This window comes from Phyllobates terribilis, unplaced genomic scaffold, assembly GCF_046119375.1.
Source record: "Phyllobates terribilis strain yellow unplaced genomic scaffold, ASM4611937v1 Scaffold_11__3_contigs__length_659146591, whole genome shotgun sequence".
Classification (NCBI taxonomy): domain Eukaryota; kingdom Metazoa; phylum Chordata; class Amphibia; order Anura; family Dendrobatidae; genus Phyllobates; species Phyllobates terribilis.
This window is the reverse complement of record NW_027362771.1, coordinates 417,334,919-417,357,268: the sequence shown is the minus strand read 5'-3', so window position 1 is coordinate 417,357,268 and position 22,350 is coordinate 417,334,919. Positions and strand designations below refer to the sequence as shown.

The window sequence follows — 22,350 nt, the reverse complement described above, 5'->3', positions numbered from 1 at the left end:
CTTATCAGGGTCGGGAGCCACTCCGTCAGCGCTCACCACGTGTCCCAGGTACTGCACCTTTGGTTTCAGGAGGTGACACTTGGAGGGTTTCACCTTTAGGCCGTAGCTTGCCAGAGCTTCGAACACTTCCGCCAGGTGTTTCAGGTGGTCCTCATAAGTCTTAGAATATACGATGACATCGTCCAGGTACAACAGGACCGTCTCAAAGTTTCTGTGGCCCAGACAGCACTCCATTAATCGTTGGAAGGTTCCTGGTGCGTTGCAGAGTCCGAACGGCATACAGGTAAACTCGCTAAGTCCCATCGGGGTGGTGAATGCGGTCTTCTCCCGGTCCGCCTCTGCTACAGGAACCTGCCAGTACCCACTAGTGAGATCCAAGGTAGAGAAGAAGTTAGCAGATCTTAAAGCAGCCAAAGACTCCTCTATCCTTGGTAAGGGGTACGCATCCTTGTGTGTGATACGGTTGATTTTCCGGTAATCTACACACATCCTCATGGTGTTGTCTTTCTTTTTGACTAAGACTAGTGGAGCTGCCCAGGGGCTACAGCTATCCCTGATCACCCCAGCCTCCTTCATGTCTCTAAGCATCCCCTTGGCGTGTTGGTAATGTGCAGGGGGTACGGGTCGATACCTCTCTTTTATGGGAGGATGGTCTCCCGTGGGGATGTGGTGTTCTACCCCCTTGACTCGCCCGAAGTCTAACGGGTGTTTACTAAACACTCTCTCGTACTCTTGAACCACCCGATAGACTCCCTGTTTCTGGTGTGAGGGAGTGGAGTCAGTACCCAAATGTAGTTGCTGACACCAGTCCTCCATTGTTTTCTTAGAGCCGTTACCTTCCTCCGGGTGAGATGGAGGCAAGGGTTCCACAGATTGTATAGCATTTTGGTTAATGGTATATAATTTGGCTAGCGTGGCATACCGGGGCAGGTACACTTCCCTCTTCCCGATATTGATTATGCGAACGGGCACCCTCCCATGGCGTACATTAACCACCCCCCGTGCTGTCAAGATGGTGGGCCTACTGTCCGAGTAAACGGGTTCTACCATTGCCTGGTAATCTCTACCTCTCAGACCAATAGCTGCCCGGCACCAAATCATCATTTCACTTTTTGGGGGCATGGCAATAGGGAAAGGGTCACACATTCTCACGCTACCAATCTCACCGCCGGAGAGTTCCACCTGTTGCCGTCGCATCGGATCTCTTTTTGGAGCACTCGCTGCTCGCCGGAGCTGGCGTTCTTGGCAACCTGCTGTAAAAGGAAAATCACCTCTGCAAGACAATTTTCAATTACATTAGTTCCTAGAGTTATCTTTGGGTGACTCTCGTGTTTGTCAATGTCTACAATGATCAGTCCCTGTGCTGCCAGTTCAACTCTACCAATTTTAATGGTCACCTCTTTAAATCCGATCTGTGGCACGGGCTGACCATTGCTGGCGATGATACTCAAGTCGTCGTCAGGGTAGCGGGTAATATCCGAGTCATTCCAGTACTGCTTGAAGAGCACGTACGGGATGGTGGTGACCTGTGACCCGGTGTCCAGTAGGGCACTCATAGGAATGCCATCCAGTACCACAGGCAAGACTGGACGTCCTCCCACATATTTGTCGCGCCAGTTCGATGGGCCTGGTGATCTTTTTCCTGGGGGTTGGCCCTCTACCCCCAGGTTGTGCCAGTTTAAAGGACAGTACCTTGCCATATGTCCGGGTTGATTGCAGCGGCGGCAGTCGTATCGGTCACTGGGTCTTCCTCTGGCCGGTGGGGTCCTCCTTGGTCGACGCCACGGGATGTCCTCCGGTCCGGATGCCAGCTGGATCTTCCCTGGAGTAGAAACCTGTAAAGACTGCACAGTTCGGGTTAGCGCAGCAACGCTTTTAGCTAGCTCTTGGACCTGATGGTGCAGGTCTAGGGCCGGGTCATTGTTCAAAGCCTGCGCATCAGCCCCCACAGGCCCTGCCGACAAGGGCGCCACCTCCTGGTGGTAAGTGATAGCTGGGCGCCTGTGGGTCACAACGCCACCCGGTGCCGGTTCTCGGAGCACCCGGATGGCTCTGTCCTTGAACTGTGCAAATCCCAGATGAGGTTCCTGTAAGGCCATTGCCCGCAACTGGGTTCGGTGGGCATTGCAATATAAACCCTCTATAAATTGTTCAGTCAACAGCCTGTCCTCGTCTCCCACGCCGTCAGGGTCGGTCTGCTTAACGGCTCTCAGGGCCTCTTGTAGGTTCAGGGCATAGTCCCTTATACTCTCATGTGCCCGCTGTTTGCACCCGTAGAATCTAAGCTTGATCTCGGCTGAGGTGCGGGTATCAAAGGTGTCCCTCAGCCGGGTTAGTATCCCTGCGACAGTCCTCCCCCCAGGTGGCCAGGACTTTACCTCCCTTCGGGCTGCCCCGGTTAATTGGGCCACCAGGATGCTCACTTTTTGCTCTTCTGTGAGGGGGTACACCTGGAAGAGGCTATCCAGCTTTTCTCTAAAGTCCTGCAGGGTATGTGACTCCCCTGAGTACTGGGGTAGCCAGGCCGCTCCCGGGATATAGGGCATGGTGAAAGGCATGACCGCAGCAGCGGTGGCGCTGGCGGGGGTTGAGGCAGTGAAGCTCTCCTCCGTATCCGACATCCTTCTCCCCCCTAGTGGACCGTGGCCTACCTTGCGATGATCCTCTTCCGTAGGCCGCGGCTCCGCAGTGGATCGTCAGGGTTGAGGACCTTCCGTCGCGCTCCTGTGACGTCGGCGTCTGCTGGGCTCCTTCCAGGACCTGACGCAACGTCCGGACGTGAGGCGGGGCTTCAGTTCTCGCGGGCTTTTCGGAGTCCACGCCCCTCTTTTTCCCGCGCGGCGTCCTCAAGATGGCGTCCAACGGCGGGAAAACTCCACAGATGGCGGGAAGAAGGCTGAAAATGGCGCCGGATGGCGGGAATCTTCACGGATGGCGGGAAGAAGGCTGAAAATGGCGCCGGATGGCGGGAATCTTCACCACAGGTGAGTTTGAAAGTCTCTTGTTCAGGCACGCAGTACCCGGTGGTTGCGGGCACGAAATCCTGCCGACTACGCCAAAAGTTGACGCGCCCCTGGGCCTGTATCGCGCTGCATTGCGCACGCAGGGGCTTACCCGGAGCCGGATCTGTTGAGGGTTGTAGTCTCGTGGCGGTGACCCGGTCCGTGCCCAGGGAGTCAGACTAAGTGGCGCTGCAATAGCAGTGATGTTAGATGACTACGCCACCCGTTGAATGCAGCTTTAGGGCTGCTGCTGCAGGGCAGACCGCTGAGGCCGGTGGTAGGATTGTGCAGCGTGGTAGTATAACCCCCAACGGGAGGGGTATGGCCTCAGGGCAGCCGACGTGGATGATGGGGGTAGCAGAAACCACTCGGAGACGGTACGGTGTAGTTCAGGGTCTTTACTGGTCACAAAGATAGACCCTCCCGGAGTACTGGCTAGCGATTGGGGCCTGGTCAGTCCTTGAGCAGATGGGATCTCCCCTGGCCAGGCGGAGTTGTAGGCCTCCCAAACTAACTGTACTCTTCCGGCTACCTTGCTAGAGGCGGGTAAAAGTAGCCCACGTCCCTGAGTGTGCCGTGTGGTGCTCACCCGTATGGCCGGTGACTCGGGGCCTTCTAGTAGCTTCCGCTCCACGACGGCGGTGCTGGTCCCACGCGTGTGACCGTGCCTTCGGGTTTCTGGGCCAGGGGACCTGCAATCCCCTGCCGGTCGGTTTCTGCTGCTGGATAGGAGTTAGTCCCCACAGCCTCGGACTCCGGGTCCGGTGATAACTTCTCAGTCAGGGCGAGCTCTGCAGCTGCCAGCCCCTGACTCCTTGTAACACTGCTCCCACAGAGCTCCTGTTGTTTCTTCCTATATTTGCTTCTTTTCTCTGCTTCTTCTCTACTCACTAACCCTGCCTCAGCCCTAGGTTTATATAGGGGAAGTTCTTCCCCTCCCAGGACTGGGCAGGAGGTGTGCCATGCATAGGATCTCTGACCAAGAGACCTCCCACCTGCTCTCAGACGTAATATCTCTATCACTGTGGCAACCAGACCCCTGGGGTGTCACAGACAGCATGTAGTAAAATATTGTGTTAGAATGTATTGCTGTGATGGAGTCGTAGGTCAGGAGAGGCATAGTGATCTGCGAGTATAGCAGTGCAGGATTACAGCTGATCTCCTACTGAGTAAAAGCATCAGACAAAGATAAAATCTTCTAGAAATCCAGGGTGCATCATGAGGGATATCCTGTAACATGAGAAGAATAATGCAGCATAAAAATGGAGCAACATAAAGCAGCTTACCAGATTGTGTATAGAAGCAAGGAAAGGAAGATAAGAGACAAACGCTGAGGGAAAAGCCACAGCTGTCACTTTATGGCATTGTCTGCCAGAGTGCTCACCTGATATAAGAGCAGGAGTCGCCCTGACATCACTTCAAGTTCACAAGCATGTACTGTAGATGCTTGACTAGCGGTTGGCAGGGTGTTGGCCGCTTACAAGGACGCCCATGAGAATGCGCACAAGGGGTGTAAAGTGCACAGTGCACATGATGTAGGGAGAAGGAGGGCTTATACAAATAGGGAGGCTGTGGAATATGTCAGAGACATAGGACATACAGCAATAACATATACATTTTTAATATGAGAACTAATGGGTGATGTATGACACTGTATACCTATGTAGAGGCATTCGTTGGAGGCATGTGTTGGTAAGGCACATAAGGAAATCCTTCTGAAGTATACCTTTGACTTACGCTGCAGATTTAGGGTAAATACACCCTTAGCCTTGACTTAACATAAGCAAATTATATAATTACCGAACAGTATAATTAGATTATATCTAAGTCATGAAACAGCATCTAAGGATGAGTTAAAGGGGTTGTCCACTACTTGGACAATCCCTTCTCAATCACCGTGTTATAAAATAATAACACTTATATTAACATCCGGTGTGGGCACCTTTCCAGCTTTGTCGGCATTGGCACTCTCGGGGCTCCCTGCTGCCAATCAGTGGCCACTTCATTCTCCTTTGGACGTAACTGACATCTGGAGGGAGTGAGAGCTGTGACTGCTCTGTCACTTCCTCTGGATGTCTGATTTGGCTGAAGGAGGGGACAGCACCCGAGGTGAGTACAGGTGTTATTATTTTATAAGGGGGTAACATAGTGATTCAGAGTGAGTTGTCTAAGTAGTGGACAACCCCTTAAAATATTTTGGTCAAAGTTTTACCACAACTGCAGAGTAACCTTGAGGAAATTATTAAGTCTTGTTCCCACAAGACAGCTGTCAGATATTTTTCGGACTATAAGATGCACCGAACCACTTAGGTTTTAGAGGAGGAAAATAGAAAAAAAATGAAGCAAAATATGTGGTCATGATGCACTGTTATAGAGGAGGGGTTCTGCTGCTGACAGTGTTATAGGGGTAATGTCCACCAATTCTGTACTAATATCCCCATCCTGATACATGGCCCCCATCCTAGTATACATGGTCCCCATCATTGTATGCATGGCATCCCCATCCCCATCCTGGTATGCATGGCATCTCCATCCCTATCCTGGTATGCATGGCACCCCCATCCCCATCCTGGTATGCATGGCAGCCCAATCCCCATCCTGGTATGCATGGCACACCTACCCCATCCTGGTATGCATGGCACCCCCATCCCCATCCTGGTATGCATGGCACCCCTATCCTGGTATGCATGGCACCCCCATCCTCATTCTGGTATGCATGGCACTTCCATCCCCATCCTGGTATGCATGGCACTTCCATCCCCATCCTGGTATGCATGGCACCCCCATCCCTATCCTGGTATGCATGTCACCCCGATCCCCATCCTGGTATGCATGGCACCCCCATCATGCTGCATACATAAAAAAAAATAAACGGTTCTCTTCTGCTCCAACAGCATTCTGTTCTGCTGTCAGCCGCTGATCTCAGCTTGTAAGCAGCCCATGACGTCACTGCCATGCACACCCACACGCTGAGGTCAGCTGCCGGAATATTCACTGTTCCCCACGCCGGAACTATGGGGGTGGGGAGCAGTGAATATTAACCGGTTCAGGACCGCCCACTGTAGATAAACGTCGGCGCTACCTGGGCTCTGTGCAGCGCCGACGTTTAAAAACGGTGGGTGGTCCCGCAGCGCTCAGGACCCCCAGGGTCCTGCAAGTGCTGCAGTTCCGGTGCAGAGCGATAGCTCTGACAGGGGACATCATCGAGACCTGATTGGATCAGGTCCCAATGATGTTAACCCTTTGCTATCTTCTATATGCCGCGATCTATAGTGATCGCGGCATATAGAAGATAGTGAGAGGAGAGGGGGTCGTCCATTTACCTCTCCGACGGCCCCCTGATCTTCCAGGACCTGCCATTGTTATGGCAGCTGGAGGTCACATGACCGCCTCCAGATCTGCCATATATGGTGTCCTGCTAGGCTTAGCCTGCAGCTGAAGCCTGGCAGGAGACACTGACTGTGAAACAGTCAACTAAGATGTCACTGACTGTGAAACAGTCAACTAAGATGTCATGCGATGTAATACATGTCTATTACATTGCATGACATCAGTGATAAGTAAAAATGTAAAAAAAAAGTCAAAAAAATGTTTTCAAACTGTTAAAAAAAAAATCACAAAATAAATAAATAAAATATTAAACCAATAAAACTGTATATTTATGGAAAAACAAAAAAAGTACACATATTTGGTATCGCCTCATCCGAAACAACCCGATCTATAAAACTGTCACACTAATTAACTCCTTCTGTGCACACCGTAATAAAAATAAATAAAAAACGGAGCAAAAAACTATGCTTTTTCATCATATCGCCAAACAAAATGTGGGAAAAAATGCGATCAAAAAGAAAAATGGAAATAAAAATGGTACCGCTGAAAACGTCATCTTGTTCCGCAAAAAAAAAGCCGCCATACAGCTCCATCAGCCGAAAAATAAAAAAGTTTTAGCGCTCAGAATAAAGCGATGCACAAAAAATATTTTTTCTATAAAATTGTTTTATTGTGTAAAAGCGCCAAAACATGAAAAAAATATACAGTAAGTGTAGTATCGCTATAAACGTACTGACCCGAAGAATAATGCTGCCTTATCACTTTTACCACACGCAGAACGGCATAAAAAAAACCCTCAAAAACAATTCCTGAATTGTTGGTTTTTGTTAATTTTACCCCCCAAAAAACGGAATAGAAAGCGATCAAAAAATGTCATGTACCCAAAAATGGTACCAATAAAAATGTCAACTCGTCCTGCAAAAAACAAGCCACATGAGTCACATGACTCTGTCGGCCAAAATATGGAAAAATTATAGCTCTCAAAATATGGCGATGCAAAAATTAGATTTTGCAAAAAAAAGCGTCTCTTAGTGTGTGACAGCTGTCAATCATAAAAACCCGATATAAATCTGGTATCTCTGTAATCGCACCGACCCGAAGAATAAAGTAATCTCATCACTTATACCGCACGAGGAACGGCATAAAAAATAAATAAAACCAATTCTTCACCTGCTACTGATTTGTTTATTATGTCTCCCAAAGATCGTAGTAAGGCTCTGCTCACATTTATCCTGCGCTCTGCGCTGAGCACTTACACCAGAGTTTCCGTGTAAATCTCTGAAATACGTGATTCAGCCGGAACCCATGACGGAAGATTCCCTGTAATGAGGCAGATATAGACCACTGTGGATGCCGTCTGGCCTGTGATCCCACGGTGTCAGTTTTTTTAGGCGTGCATAAAAGTGCGGTTGGCCACAGTTTTGTGCACTTCTGATAAAAAGGACACCGCTAAACAGAGGCCAGACGGAGTCCAGAGTAACTCTGCTGCCTCATTACAGTGAATGGATCCTGCAGGGGTTTCATCTGAATTACATCACTTGGAAATTTAGATGGAAACCCCGATGTAAGTGCTCAGCCTCGAGCGCCGGATAAATGTTACGTAAAATGATCCCAATAAAATCTTCAACTCAGTCCTCAAAAAAAGCTAGTCCCCACTCAGGTCCGTCATCTGTTAAAAATATTCCAAGTTACTGGTAGCAGAAAGGCTCTGGAAAAGCGAAATGGCCCTTGCCCCCCAAAAGAAATTCAGAAAATGTTGTTCTCCCAAATCCAAATGCCTATTCTACAATAATTTGTTCTCCAATTGTCAAATAGCGCTCCGTCCCTCCCAGATCTCACCGTATGGCTAAGCGGTACGATACAGCCACATATGGGGTATTGCCACTTTTAGAAGAAATTGTGTGACACATTTCGGCACCATTTTTACCCATTGCCCTGTGTGAAATTGTAAAATCTGAGGGTAAAACATTTTTTTGTGGTAAAAATATAATTATGTTTTTTTCACTGCCCAATGGTATAAATTAAAAAATACTCACTACTTCCCTAGATGAATTCCTTGAGAGGTGTAGTTTACAAAATGGGGTCACTTGTGGGGGTTTCTGCTGTTTCGGCATGTCAGCGACTCTTCAAATGTGACATGGTGTCTGCAACCTATCCCAGCCAACATAGCGCTCCTTTCTCTTCCGAACCCTGCCGTACACCAAAGCAGTGGTTTTCCCCCACATATGGGGTATCGGGGTACTCAGGAGAAATTGCACAACAAATTTCATGGTGCAATTTATCCTGTTACCCTTATGATAATGCAAAATTAGGGAATGAAAAACATTTTTTGTGGGAAAAATGTAAAAATTTTATTTTTACGGCTCAATATTATAAACTTCTGTGAAGCACCTGGGGGTGCAAGGTGCTCACCACACATCTAGATAAGTTCCCTAAGGGGTCTAATTTCCAAAATGGTGGCACTTGTGGGGGGTTTCCACTGTTTAGGCACATTAGGGGCTCCCCAAATGCGACATGGCGTCTGCTAATTATTCAAACAAATTTTACATTCAAAAAGTCAAATGGCGCTCCTTCCCTTTCAAACCCTGCCGTGCGCCCAAACAGTGGTTTGCCTCCACATATGGGGTATCGGCGTGTTCAGGAGAAATTGCACAACAAATTTCATGGTGCAATTTATCCTATTACCCTTATGATAATGCAAAATTAAGGGATGAAAAACGTTTTTGTGTGAAAAATGTGAAAATTTTATTTTTACAGCTCAATATTATAAACTTCTGTGAAGCACCTTGAGGTTCAAGGTGCTCACCACACAACTAGATAAGTTCCCTAAGGGGTCTAGTTTCCAAAATGGTGTCACTTGTGGGGGGTTTCCACTGTTTAGGCACATCAGGGGCTCCCCAAATGCGACATGGCGTCTGCTAATTATTCAAACAAATTTTACATTCAAAAAGTCTAATGGCGCTCCTTCCCTTCCAAACCCTGCCGTGCGCCCAAACAGTGGTTTTTCCTCACATATGGGGTATCAGCGTGCTCATGAGAAATTGCACTACAAATTGTGTATTCCATTTTTTCCTGTTACCCTTGTGAAAATAAAAAAATTGGGTCTAAAGTAACATTTTTGTGAAAAAAAGTTAAATGTTCATTGTTTTCTTCCACATTCCAAAAATTCCCGTGAAACACCTGAAGGGTTAATAAACTTCTTGAATGTGGTTTTGAGCACCTTGAGGGGTGCAGTTTTTAGAATGGTGTCACTTTTGGGTATTTTCTGTCATAAAGGCCCCTCAAAGTCACTTCAAATAAGATGTGGTCCCTAAAAAAATGTTTTTGTAAATTTTGTTGGAAAAATGAGAAATCGCTGGTCAACTTTTAACCCTTATAGCTTCCTAACAAAAAAAAATTTTGGTTCCAAAATTGTGCTGATGTAAAGTAGACATGTGGGAAATGTGATTTATTAACTATTTTGTGTGACATATCTCTCTGATTTAAGGGCATGAAAATTCGAAGTTTGAAAATTGCAAAATTTTCAAAATTTTCGCCAAATTTCCGATTTTTTTCACAAATAAATGCAAGTGATATCGAATAAATTTTACCACTATCATGAAGTACAATATGTCATGAAAAAACATTCTCAGAATCAGGGGAATCCGTTGAAGCGTTCCAGAGTAATTAATTCATAAAGTGACAGTGGTCAGAATTGAAAAAATTGGCCCGGTCACGAAGGCAAAAACAGGCTCTGGCGCGAAGTGGTTAATTTTCCTTAATAGCGCGCAAATTGTTAGCCACAGCTGCTGGCTCCTGCAGTGGCTGGACGATCACGTGTGACTGCTACTAAAGAGAATGAATATTCACTGCTCTCCACTCCCATGGAGAGCAGTGAATATTCATTCTCTTTAATATCGGGCACACGTGATCGCCGAACAGTTGCAGCGGCTGCGGGTAACGCTGCGCACTATTAAGAAAATTATTATTCACTGCTCCACATGCCCATGGGAGTGTGGAGCAGTGAATATTAATTTTCTTTAACAGCGGGCACAGTGTTAGCTGCTGCAGGCGGCTTTTGCCTCCTATGACCCGCTCCTCCGCCGCTGCCACACCCCACACTCCACCATCCACAGCCGGACTATAAGGTACCATACATCTGGACTATAAGACGTGCCCCCCACTTTCCTCCAAAATTTTGGAGGAAAAAAGTGGGTCCTATAGTCCGAAAAATACGCTATATGTTTTATGGTGGCATTATCACTATAACACATTTTCCTTACTTTAGTGCATTTTTGGGACCCAAGGATCTGTTTCCCTACAAGGAATTTAAAGACAAGTTTGGAAAGTCAAACAAACGGAAAGGATTCAATGAAGGATTGTGGGAAATAGAAAATAACCCTGGAGTCAAATTTACTGGATACCAGGTATGAAGATAGGACAGTAATGTATAGAAAATCTGCAAGTCAAAATAACCACTGAGAACTTGGTTTACAGAAGATCTATAGTTGTGGCCAAAAGGTTTGAGTCTGACACAGATTTTGGTTTTCACAAAATTTGTTGCTTCAGTGTTTTTAGATTTGTTAGTCAGATGTTGGTTACTGAAGTACAATTATAAGCAATTCATAAGTTTTTAAACTGTTATTGACAAATACAAGTTTGTGCAACGACTCAACATTTACAGTGTTTTCACTTATTTTTCAAGACTTCTGTCATTCGTTTTTGTCTTTCCTCCGCTTTTTGAGGATGGATCACAAGTTCTTGATAAGATTGAGAACTGGGTAGCTGCCTGACCATGGACCCAAAATGTCAATCTTTTGTTCACCGAGCCACTTAGCATTGTTTATCACCAAATTGTTCCTGAATCGTTTAGAGAAGTTGCTATTGGAGAATGTTTAGATATACCATTCTTTATTTCTGGCAGTGTTCTTGGGCAAAATTGTGAATGATCCCCCTCCCTTGGATGAAAAGCAAATCCACGCATGAATGGTCTCAGGATACTTCACTTTTGGCATGACTCACTGTGTGCTCACTTTTTATTCTCCAGACATTGTTTGAGATGCCCCAGTCCGAAGGGGGCTTCATCAGAGACAATAACCTTACCCCAGTCCTCTGCAGCCCAATCCCTGTACTTCCTGCAAAATGTCAGTCCCAGCGCTGGGGTCAACAAGTGTGGAGGGGGCTCAGGAGCTGAGCTCTCTTCACACGCAGTAAATGCCATCTGTGTTACATAGCCAGCATATGTTTCTAACAGCTATGTCTGGAGCTGTTAATCATTTAGGTGCTGCTGTCAATCTCTGAAAGCAGCATTTAAATGGAGTGGTTCGACACGATTGTGGGGCACTGATGGATTACTATACAGCTGGGGGCCTCCCGTCACTTTCATCTTTTATATATCTTGTGAAGTCCAGCCACAGCCTGAGCTTCATAGGAGACTGATTTTCCCTATACAGTGCTGGCCAAAAGTATTGGCACCTCTGCAATTCTGTCAGATAATACTCAGTTTCTTCCTGAAAATGATTGCAATCACAAATTCTTTGGTATTATTCTCTTCATTTAATTTGCTTGCAAGGAAAAAACACAAAAGAGAATGAAGCAAAAATCAAATCATTGATCATTTCAAACAAAACTCCAAAAAAGGGCCGGACAAAAGTATTGGCTCCCTCAGCCTAATACTTGGTTGCACAACCTTTAGCCAAAATAACTGCGAACAACCGCTTCCGGTAACCATCAATGAGTTTCTTACAATGCTCTGCTGGAATTGTAGACCATTCTTCTTTGGCAAACTGCTCCAGGTCCCTGATATTTGAAGGGTGCCTTCTCCAAACTGCCATTTTGAGATCTCTCCACAGGTGTTCTATGGGATTCAGGTCTGGACTCATTGCTGGCCACCTTAGAAGTCTCCAGTGCTTTCTCTCAAACCATTTTATAGTGCTTTTGGAAGTGTGTTTTGGGTCATTGTCCTGCTGGAAGACCCATGACCTATGAGGGAGACCCAGCTTTCTCACACTGGGCCCTACATTATGCTGCAAAATTTGTTGGCAGTCTTCAGACTTCATAATGCCATGCACACGGTCAAGCAGTCCAGTGCCAGAGGCAGCAAAGCAACCCCAAAACATCAGGGAAGGTCCGCCATGTTTGACTGTAGGGACCGTGTTCTTTTCTTTGAATGCCTCTTTTTTTTCCTGTACACTCCATGTTGATGCTTTTTTCCCAAAAAGCTCTACTTTTTTCTCATCTGACCAGAGAACATTCTTCCAAAACGTTTTAGGCTTTCTCAGGTAAGTTTTGGCAAACTCCAGCCTGGCTTTTTTATGTCTCGGGGTAAGAAGTGGGGTCTTCCTGGGTATCCTACCATACAGTCCCTTTTCATTCAGACATCGACGGATAGTACGGGTTGACACTGTTGTACCCTCGGACTGCAGGGCAGCTTGAACTTGTTTGGATGTTAGTCGAGGTTCTTTATCCACCATCCACACAATCTTGCGTTGAAATCTCTCGTCAATTTTTCTTTTCCGTCCACATCTAGGGAGGTTAGCCACAGTGCCATGGGCTTTAAACTTCTTGATGACACTGCGCACGGAAGACACAGGAACATTCAGGTCTTTGGAGATGGACTTGTAGCCTTGAGATTGCTCATGCTTCCTCACAATTTGGTTTCTCAAGTCCTCAGACAGTTCTTTGGTCTTCTTTCTTTTCTCAATGCTCAATGTGGTACACACAAGGACACAGGACAGAGGTTGAGTCAACTTTAATCCATGTTAACTGGCTGCAAGTGTGATTTAGTTATTGCCAACACCTGTTAGGTGCCACAGGTAAGTTACAGGTGCTGTTAATTACACGAATTAGAGAAGCATCACATGATTTTTCAAAGGGTGCCAATACTTTTGTCCACCCCCTTTTTTAGGTTTGGTGTGGAATTATATCCAATTTGGCTTTAGGACAATTCTTTTTGTGTTTTTTTCATTGAAGACAAATTAAATGAAGATAATAATACCTAATAATTTGTGATCGCAATTATTTTCAGGAAGAAACTGAGTATTATCTGACATAATTGCAGGGGTGCTAATACTTTTGGCTAGCACTGTATACTGCAATACTACTGTATATAGAACAAGTGATTAAAGGATCACAGGTTCAAGTTCCCTGCGGGGACTAAAAATAATGTAAACAATAAAAAAAAAATTGTAAAAATGTACAAAAAAATCTATTAAAAAAATGCTAAAATTCAAGTCCCTCCCTCCTTAAAAGCAAAGAACTAAAAAAAAAAATGATTTGGTATTGCTACACTCGTAAAAATCCAAATTATCAAATTAAGTACCTATACAGTAAACCCTATAAATACAAGCCCACAGCCACCACAGAATTGGCGCATCACATTAGATACGCCAATTCTGGCGCTATCCCTGGCTCTTCCACATTGCCCTGGTGTGGTGGCATTCGGGGTAATGGTAGTTGGGGTTGATGGCAACTGTGAGTTATCAAAAATAACAGCTGCCATCAACCCCCATTGCTAACCCAGTAATCAAAAATAAACACACACACACACACACAAAAAAAACTTTATGTGGATAAAGACTCCCCTACACTATCCCTCGTTCACCAATTTATTGAAAAAAAATCCCAGTAATCCACATCTAGTCCAGAAATGGACACCTGAAAAACCATAAAAAGACAGAAATAAAAGCTAGAGGCAGTCTCTCGTTCACCAGTTTATTACCTCTATCAAGTCTGAGGGTTCTGGCAGTGAATTCACTGTACTTGGCTGAGGAAATATTGGTTTCCTTTGAGATTCGGTCCATGTGCCTTCCGATTTTTTTTCCCGCACCCATCGACTTACATTGGCGACTTTTGTCTCGCATCCACTCGCAGCATGCTGCGATATTTCTTCTCAGTCCAATTAAAGCTGAGGAAATAATCACAGGTGAGCACTGCCTCATTGAATCACATTGGTCAGAGTGCAATGCGATGTTTTCTCACATTGCACTCATGCGATTTATACACTCATGTGAGCAAGCTCTAAGGTTTACTTGCAGTTGAAAAATGGTAAATCGTAAAAAGAAAACCAAGTCTATTAAGAATACTTATTTTTGTTTTCACAGATGCATCTGAAGGTGAGCACCACAAACTGCAGAAAACAATACAAGACAGTTCAATGAAGACAGGTTCTCTCACTGTAAAGGAAGTTCTTGCATTAAGATTAAGTGGGTGCAGGTGGGAACATACTCAGAAAAAGGTCTGAATGCAGCTCTTAGAGTGGAAATCTACCATCACTGCCTATTTCCAAACGACCCTTCGGACAGTTGAACACATCTTTATTACAGCTGCACCACATGGACCTCTAGTGGCACAAAAGAACCAATCCTAGAACACCATAGAACTCCTGTAGTAATATAGGTTCAGTTCTTGAGAAGTGGGGGTATCTGTCTAAGGCTGCGTGCCCACTATGCGTTTTTCAAGCATTTTTGCCACGGAATTTCCACAGTGAAAACACTTAAAAAAAAGCTTGGTAATACGTGCCCCATGGTCCCCAATGATAGTCCGCATGTTCTGTGCACAATCTGCGGAAATTTCCGCTGCGTATTAACGTTCCGGAAAAATCCGCAGCATGTCCATTATTTTTGTGGAAACGCGGCGTAATTGCCGCCATTGACTTGCATTGAATCGCATAATATCCGCATGACTACATGTGCACATGCGGATATTAAGCGATTCAATGTGCGGATGGTACCCTGGTCTGGAGAAGAGGAGACGCTCTTCCAGACCTTTGTACCATAGTACCTGTTAAAAAAAAAAGAATTTAAAATAAAAATAAAAATATTATACTCTTCTGATGGCCCGCGGTCTTCTCTCCGGTGCGTCCTGGCTCCCCGGTAGCTCGCGATGGTGTAAAAGGACCTTCCATGACGTCATTTAGTCATGTGAAAGGTCACGCAACCGCCGACGTCAGCGGTCGCGTGACCTGTCACATGACTAAATGACGTCATGGAAGGTCCTTTTACACCACCGCGGGCGGCCCAAGACACCGGACGCACCGGAGTATTAACTTGGTCACACAATATAAATCCATGCCGGTTGCATGGATTTACATAGTGTGACCAAGTTGTCAAGTACTTTTCCAAGTGATGCTAAAATCGCTTGGAAAAGTGCTTGATAGCCCGCATGCAGGAATGCATGCAAAAACGCTTGACAAACGTTTCTACCTGGCAGGAAAAATGCATGTAAAATCCGCATGCATTTTTCCTGCCAGGTAGATGCGGAAAAAATCAGCAGCATTTCTGCATCTTGTGCGCTTAGCCTAAGCGTTGCACTTATAATTCAGAGACAGCACTGCAATCCTAATACAGCAACATGACAAAAAAAAGGTTCTTTTTTTCATCTTGGCTCCTGTTGACCAAGATAGAATTTATCTGTACATTGCAGATTTTTATCAGATTTTTTCTGCTTTCAACTCTGTCAGTATTTTCATAAGTCCAAATACAACAAGGTCTTGCAAGTGTACTCTTTATGTTAAATAATTTTCAGCTTGTAAAATGGTTTTATTCTCCCCTTTACAATCACTTCACACCAAAGAATTCTCCTGGCATTATGCTTATCATTTATTCATGAACTATTTTTTTTTAATTGTTTAGGCAATTCAACAGCAGAGCTCTTCAGAAACTGAAGAAGGAGGAAATGCTGCAGATGGCAGTAGTGAAGAAGAGGGGGATCAGGTGGAAGAGGATGGAAAAGGCAAAAGGAAGAATGAGAAAGCAGGCTCCAAGAGAAAGAAGTCATACGCTTCAAAGGTGAAATGATCTAAAGTGATAATTCTGATCTAATTTTTACCCTTAACACTAATTGTTTAAACTTTTGTAACTTTAATTTGTAATGTATGTCATTAAATATTACCTTCAAGGGTTAATCCGATGATATTCGTAAAATCTTCGCATTTTTGTGGGACCTACTGTAGATAAAGACAGCAATATACCAGTTAGGGCTTGTTCACACCACCATATTTTCAGTCCGAGTGCTATCCGTTAAAAAACGGATTGTACTCGGACCAATGTTATTCAATTAGTTTTTTCCGTGACCAAATGGCGTGTGAAAAAATATCGCAGCATGCATGATTTCCCTCCGTAAATTGGATGAGACTCACCTATTCAAGTCTATGGGTGCGCAAATAAAATCGGATGCCACAGTAAACATCTGATTTTTGCAGATACTTTGCAATTTTGTAACATAGGAAACTGAAAATAGTCTTGTAATTGATTAAAACCTGCTTTTTTAAAAAACATAGCATATTGCACACGGATGACAAGTGAGAAAAAATCGTCCCACTTTTCTGGATGACCACAGCACCTTCCTCCATACATTTTGGGAGTCTCCCAAATGTCTTTTGGCAAACTCTAAACAAGCATTACAATTTTTGCTTGCAAAAGAAATTTTTATGGACTTCATAGCAAAAGGGATGAATACTCACAGTTGGGAAAATAAGTATTTGATACACTGCCGATTTTGCAAGTTTTCCCACCTACAAAGAATGGAGAGGTCTGTAATTTTTATCGTAGGCACGCGTCAACTGTGAGAGACAGAATCTATACATAAAAAAAAAAAAAAAAAAAACAGAAAATCACATTGTATGATTTTTAAATATTTAAATTGCATTTTAATGCATGAAATAAGTATTTGATCACCTACCAACCAGCAAGAATTCTGGCTCTCACAGTCCTCTTAGTTTTTCTTTAAGAAGCCCTCCTACTCTGCTCTCATTACCCTTATAAATTGCACCTGTTTGAACTTGTTACCTGTATAAAATACACCTGTCCACACACTCAATCACACTCCAACCTCTCCACCATGGCCAAGACCAAAGAGCTGTCTAAGGACATCAGGGACAAAATTGTAGACCTGCACAAGGCTGGGATGGGCTACAGGACAGTAGGCAATCAGCTTGGTGAGAAGGCAACAACTGTAGGCACAATTATTAGAAAATGGAAGAAACACAAGATGACTGTCAATCTTCCTTGATCTGGGCCTCCATGCAAGATCTCGCCTCATGGAGTAAGGATGATTCTGAGAAAGATCAGGAATCAGCCCAGAGCTACATGGGAGGACCTGGTCAATGACCTGAACAAAGCTAGGGCCACAGTCTCAAACATTACCATTAGTAACACACTACCCCGTCATTGATTAAAATCCTGCAGGGCACGCAAGATCCTTCTGCTCACTCCAGCACATGCCCAGTCCCGTTTGAAGTTCGCCAGTGACCATCTGGATGATCCAGAGGAGGCATGGGAGAAGGTCATGTGGTCAGATGAGACCAAAATAGAACTTTTTGGTATCAACTCCACTCACCGTGTTTGGAGGAAGAGGAAGGATGAGTACAACCCCAAGAACACCGTCTTAACCGTGAAGCATGGTGGGGGAAGCATTATACTTTGGGGGTGCTTTTAAGCAAAGGGGACAGGACAACTGCACCGTATTGAAGGGAGGATGGATGGGGTCATGTATCGCAACATTTTTTGCCAACAACCTCCTTGCCTCAGAGCATTGAAGATGGATCGTGGCCGGGTCTTCCAGCATGACAATGACCCGAAACACACAGTCAGGGCAAGTAAGGAACTACAGGAAACGTCTGACCTCTGTATCTGCAAACAAAGGTTCCTGTACCAAATATTAAGTTCTGTTTCTCTACTGTATCAAATAGTTATTTCATGCAATAAAATGCTAATTAATTATGTAAAAATCATACAATGTGATTTTCTGGATTTCTTTTTAGATTCTGTCTCTCACAGTTGAGGTGTACCTATGATAAAAATTACAGACCTCTCCATTCTTTGTAGGTGGGAAAACTTACAAAATCAGCAGTGTATCAAATACTTATTTTCCCTACTGTATGCACATGCCATTTTTTTAGTTATTTGATCCCATAAATTTAATTTATGCCTATATTTTTCTCACTTTACTTCACCAATTTAGACTATTTAGTGCTGATGCATCACACACAAATCGGATTACAAAAATATTTAAACACATAGGTAAAAAGCCAAGGCAGTGAATACTTTTGTAAGCCACTAAATGTTAACTTGGCATTTGAGGTGTTATAGTTGAAAGTCTTACCCTGTATTTTATAGGTAGGATATATGGGTTACCCCCTTTAAATGTTTTAACCTTATTATGTATTTTCTTTTACTAAATATATTTGCTATATATATTTGATTATATTTGCGGTTGTGTGCAGGTTTCTTTATATGTAAATCTTTTTCTTTTGTATAGTAAATGATTTAGATTTACATGTAACAGAACCCCTGGTCTATATTAATAGCCGTGCCCATCTCCAGCTTTTTTCTCTACATGGACTGAAGCATTGCAGTTTGCTTAACTAAAATCCTCACTTTGCACTTATTTTTTGCAGTGCTGCCGTCCTTATTGTTTTATATTATTGGAGAGATATAGCTGCATGTCATTTAATCAGTGGACGCTGTTTCGCTTGTGGGAGAGATGTTCTTTCTTTGTGTAAAGTCTTGTACTGAGCCTCCAGCATAAGATCGCTGTGCTGCTTCAGTACACGTCCCGTAGGCAGACACTTATTACCTTGGCAGCTCAATGTCGCTAACAGCTGACTGACATCATCTAGAGCCCGTCTATAGCTCTGTACTGCTGACTCAGTATGAGAGGTAGAAGAGGAGATTCTGACAACTTTTTATGTGTTTTTTCCAAACTGCAGGGCCTATTACATGTCTTATTGATGAATGTAGATGTGTTATCGCTCTCTGTGACTGGTAGTAGTATTTGGGGGGCTTTTAACTTTTAAACACTACTCATTTGCTAATTGCATCCAGTTCTTGTTTTCAGTGCATTCTGTAACATAAGATGTGAATATTTACACTAAAAAAGTAACCAAATCGAAGGCTTGAGCTATGTTCACATTCTCATTGTGGTTTCTATGGTCTCTAATGAATTTTATTGCTGAGGATCTTTCTTCCATTGAAGGTGTTAACAGAGGCTAACATTTCATTATTTATGTCTGTTCTGTATATTGAAATACTTCTTAATACTGTGTATTTTTATAGGCAGCACGGTGGCTCAGTGGTTAGTACTGTAGTTTTGCAGTGCTAGGGTCAAATCCCACCAAGGACAACATCTGTGAGGAGTGTATTTTGTCCCTGCTTTTGTGCGGGCTTCCGCCAGTTTCCTTACTCCAAAAATGAACTGATAGGGAATTTAGATTGTGAGCTGGTATCTGTCAAATGCTGTGGAAATTAATGCTTCTATATAAGCAAGTAAAATAAATAAATATTTTTCCATTTTTATAAAAATTTCAGAAACCATCAAAGCTTTCTCGGAAATCTTCAGGAGACGAGGGAGAAAAAGACAGCAAAGATGAAGAAAATAAGAGTGGTTCAGAGGCCGGTGATGCGGATAATGACACAAGAAATGCGTCGGAGGTGCAGAAAAGCAATGCGGGGGTATGACTGCATATGTTTTATGGTGCAGCTGCATATTATGGCAGAGGTCAGAAGTGATTGCAGACAAATGTTACAGTTGTAAGCACATGGTAGCAGTTGTAGCATTGTTTTGTACTAGTTAACTCCTTTACGCATATAGACGTAATTGTACGTCCTGCGCTGGGGTGACCATGTATGGAAGGGGCTCAGGTGCTGAGCTCCCGTCACATGCAGCTGATGCTGGCATTTGTCTAGCATCCAAGTTCTGACCTTGGCTGTTAACTATTTAGATGTTCCCTTCACTCTCTGACAGCAGAGTTTAAATGACATCACAGTTGGTACTCACGCTGTCTCCCATCGGCCCCCTATGTCGTGATTGTGGGTAACCGATGGTTTACTATGACTGCCTAGGGTCTACTGAAGCCCCCGTTGCTGCCATCTTGGTTGTCTTCTGAATCTCAGCTATATGCTGATCTTCATAGGAGATCCACATGCTATACTGCAATAAAATGGTATTGCAGTATGTAGTATAAGCAGGCAGATGATTGCAGGTTCATGTATCCTGATTAGACTAACAAACAAAATTAAAAAAAAAAACAAATCTAAAAATTCAAATCACCACCCTTTTCCCCATTTAAAAATAAATACATGTAAAAAATAAACATATTTGGTATCATTATGTCCATAAAAGTCCAATCTATAGAAATTAATTAACCTGATCGGTAAACACCGTACTGATCAAAGCGTCTTATAGAATCCAGCATGTTATCAATGAAAACGTCACCTCGCCACGCAAAAAACATGCATCCACAAAGCTCCGTTGACAGAAAAGTAAAAACGTTATAAGTCTCAGAAAATGGTGACACAAATCTACATTTTTATTTTTCAAACTTATGAACATTTTTCACCACTTAAATATAAAAAAAAAAAAAATACTAACTTAGTGTTGCAGTAATTTTACTGACCAGGAGAATTAGGTTTCCAGGTCATTTTTACCATACAATGAACACCGTAAATACAAAACCCAGAAAAACAATGATGGAATTGCATATTTTTCACCATTTCACCGAACTTGGAATTTTTTCCCCAGTATTCAATAAATTGTATGGTAAAATGAATAGTGTCCTCAAAATCTACAACTTGTCCTACAAAGAACAAGCTCTCATACAGCTATGTTGAAAAATGTTGAAAAATAAAAGAGTTATGACTTTTGAAAGGAGGAAAAAACGAAAGAGCAAAAATGAAAAATTGCCCGGGGGTGAAGGGTTAAGTAGCTAAACCTTACTACATTTGTGCAATACTGCTTTTCTAAACTAAGGAGAATCATATATCATGTTGGAAAATGATGGTTACTTCTGACAGATTTCATATACCAGGGTTATAACCCTTATTCCTTACCTACACCAGCTTGTCAGTTCTGCTTTAAGGCTATGTGCCCATGATGCAGAAATGAAGCGGAAAATTTCCTCTTCATTTCTGCATGTCCTTGCCTGGAAAAACGCATGCGGAATTTCAAATGCGTTTTTCGCGTGTTTTTTAAGCGTTTTGGACATGTGGAATTGCCTTGCATTTTCTAATGCATTGATGAAGGCAATTCCGCATGCATAAACGCACAAATATTGGACATGCTGCGGATTTTTCCGCACATCAAAAACGCTGCGGAAAAATCCGCAGCATGGACATTGAACTTGCTTAATGTCATTGGGGACCATGGGGGACGGATTACCAAGCGGTTTACAAGCGTTTCCGCTGCGAAAATTCCACAGCAAAAATGCTTGAAAAACGCATCGTGGGCATGCACCCTAAAGGTTGAATAGTTAGATATATCTCCAGAACAGACGTAGATATAGTCCACTTATAAGGCTGAAGAATATTTGGACTGAATAAACTGTACGTGGACTATAAACTGGACTGTACCTGCTCTATTATTTGAAAAGGGATCTGACTATCCTCAAAATCTATTAGTGTAAACCCATTTGCTGTGAATGTTGGCATCTTATGACTTGTTTTCTGGCATGTAATTTGTATTAGCTTGGTTACTTCAATAATATCCGACAAGTTCCATTAAAACAACCAGAAAATACCATACTACAAAAGACCCTTATCATAAGAGCATCAACATTCGAAACAAGGCTAACAGTCCTTGAGCCAATACTGAATTAGAAATTGGGAATTAAAACCATGAAGTCAGAGATTTTAAATATTAGGCCACGGTCCCACTATCAGTATTCAGTCAGTATTTTTTCTCAGGAGTGGGAGCCAAAACCAGGAGTGGGTGATAAATACAGAATTGGTGACTTGTTTCTATTATACCTTTCTGATTGTTCCTCACCTGGTTTTGGCTCCCACTCCTGAGGAAAAATACTGACCGAATAATGATTATAGGGCCGTGGCCTTAATATAATACCTGGATACAGAAACTAGCATAATATACAAGTACAGAAATTAAATAACTGGAATAATATTTATATAAAAACTATTTTCTGAAACTGGTATTGACATGTCAAGCGAACAAAAATAGCAAGCAAACAATTTTTATAAAGTCGTGTAAGTTCTCTGTTATTCATAAGCATATAATGAATAATAAAGCAGTGCCGCCTCGCCAGAGT

The 22,350-nt window shown here is 43.5% G+C and overlaps 1 protein-coding gene across 3 annotated transcripts in view; it reads left to right on the top strand.

Moving 5' to 3' along the window:
- Positions 1-22,350, top strand: part of HDGFL3 (HDGF like 3) — an 87,935-nt gene that overhangs the window by 39,966 nt on the left and 25,619 nt on the right. For 2 of the 3 annotated variants that reach the window (XM_073653121.1, XM_073653119.1), the window contains exons 3-6: positions 10,600-10,738; positions 14,414-14,425; positions 15,944-16,099; positions 19,619-19,762. In XM_073653121.1, the coding sequence (XP_073509222.1) occupies positions 10,600-10,738; positions 14,414-14,425; positions 15,944-16,099; positions 19,619-19,762 (451 nt within the window). The remainder of the gene's footprint in view (positions 1-10,599; positions 10,739-14,413; positions 14,426-15,943; positions 16,100-19,618; positions 19,763-22,350) is intronic. The other variant, XM_073653120.1, reaches the window with a different exon arrangement.